General features: G+C 28.3%; 1 protein-coding gene across 1 annotated transcript; it reads right to left on the bottom strand.

Annotated features, from left to right (window-relative positions):
* Nucleotides 1-652: 652 nt before the first annotated feature.
* On the bottom strand, nt 653-1,155 carry LOC131617593 (uncharacterized). The gene is made up of 2 exons (XM_058888860.1): nt 939-1,155; nt 653-810 (listed from the first exon to the last, which is right to left on the bottom strand). Exons 1-2 carry the CDS (start codon nt 1,119-1,121, stop codon nt 655-657), a joined length of 339 nt encoding a protein of 112 aa, XP_058744843.1. The 5' UTR covers nt 1,122-1,155; the 3' UTR covers nt 653-654.
* Nucleotides 1,156-1,642: the final 487 nt, after the last annotated feature.

Raw genomic sequence — 1,642 nt, forward strand, 5'->3', positions numbered from 1 at the left:
AAACTTTATATATATATATATATATATATATATATATATATATATATATATATATATATATATATATATATATATATATATATATATATATATATATATATATATACCCGCTTGCACGCACATGCACACGCATATCCTTATAAATATAATGAGTTTGATTTGGGAAGTAATTTGTTATCATAGGACTACCTGCCATAGCATGCGATACGTAACCTCTATATAAAAAGCAAGTGCTATGTAACAACCTTTGTAATCAAGAATTCATAGAATAGTTAGTTTCTAAATGAATATTTGGCATCCTCTATTCCGTTAACCAATAGCAATACTTTTCAGCCCTAATTGTTAGCCATCTCATCTTTTGTTTAAGTTTAGTTAGTTTAAAACATATAATTACATATTGGTCACCTAAAATTAAATAAAAGCTAAATCATAGTATATTCTTTCCCTCAAAGTATATCATAAGGATAAATTATAAAATCTAATTACACAATCTAGTTATCCTTATGTAAGAAAAAAAGAAACTGACGGAAAAGTCTAGTTACACAATGTGAATTTAAGGATACTCTTTAAAGAATATCTAACCTTACTCTTATATGGCTCGATATTAGGTTACTCTTTGGAGAATATCAAACCTTACTCTTGTATGGCACGATATTATTGCTCGGATATTATTGCTTCAATTTTGGGAGTTGAAGTACAAGATTTGGAACTAAAGCAAAACAAATCGTTATAACTTCCCTGGACTTCCTCAAAAGCATAGATAATAGGCCACAATTCTCCCTGAAGTTCAAATGTATTCAAAGAAGTACCCTACACATATGAAGTAAATGTATTAAGAATTTTATTAATATTTTCATTATATATAGAAAGTGAATTCATTAATATAAATACTATCAAATAACTGTTGTTCAGAGTAAGGTAGAAAAATAATGATTTACCTCCAAAATTTGGAGTCTTCCTTTTTTCATAGCATGAAATGATCCAATTGAGAATTCATCCTCTAAATTGATAATGGCATGTGACTTTCTTCCCATAGAGAATATATTTGCTGCTCCGTCATCAACAGTATCATCAAATGCCACAAAAATATTTGGTTCTTGACATATGACACCAATTATCATGTGGCCAATGTTTGATATACCAGCGATCCTAATCAGTTCTGTAATATATGTAAAATATGGCGTCAGTTATTTTGCTGAAAAAATATTAATAAATAGTAGCACTTAAATATGAATTTATGGAAAGGAAATTAAAAAAAAAAGGTAAATCATTAAAACTCACATAATGAACAGCAATAAAATACTTAATCTATAATATAATATACATAATATATTATATTCTTCATCAATTACAAGATTGAAGATGCATGCAAATTCTTAGGTGAGAAGAGAGAGTTAAAGAGTGAGTGTTATATAGAAAGTGGTTTATGTCGAAGGAGATGAGAAGCACAGAATTTTGGTGGGTTTAGCAACTTTTGCTTTTGCACTTTTTCTAGTTAGCAGATGCTGTGTAGAAACCAGAAAAAAGAAAAGAAAAAAAAAAGAAAGAGGAAGGTGTTGCTTTAGTATCCCGTCAAGAATGGAGAAAAAGGTGACACTTCTGTGTTTATAGTTTTGTTTTTATTTTCATAGAGAATGAATGT

This window comes from Vicia villosa, linkage group LG7 (genome assembly GCF_029867415.1).
Source record: "Vicia villosa cultivar HV-30 ecotype Madison, WI linkage group LG7, Vvil1.0, whole genome shotgun sequence".
In the NCBI taxonomy this organism is placed as follows: Eukaryota; Viridiplantae; Streptophyta; class Magnoliopsida; order Fabales; family Fabaceae; genus Vicia; species Vicia villosa.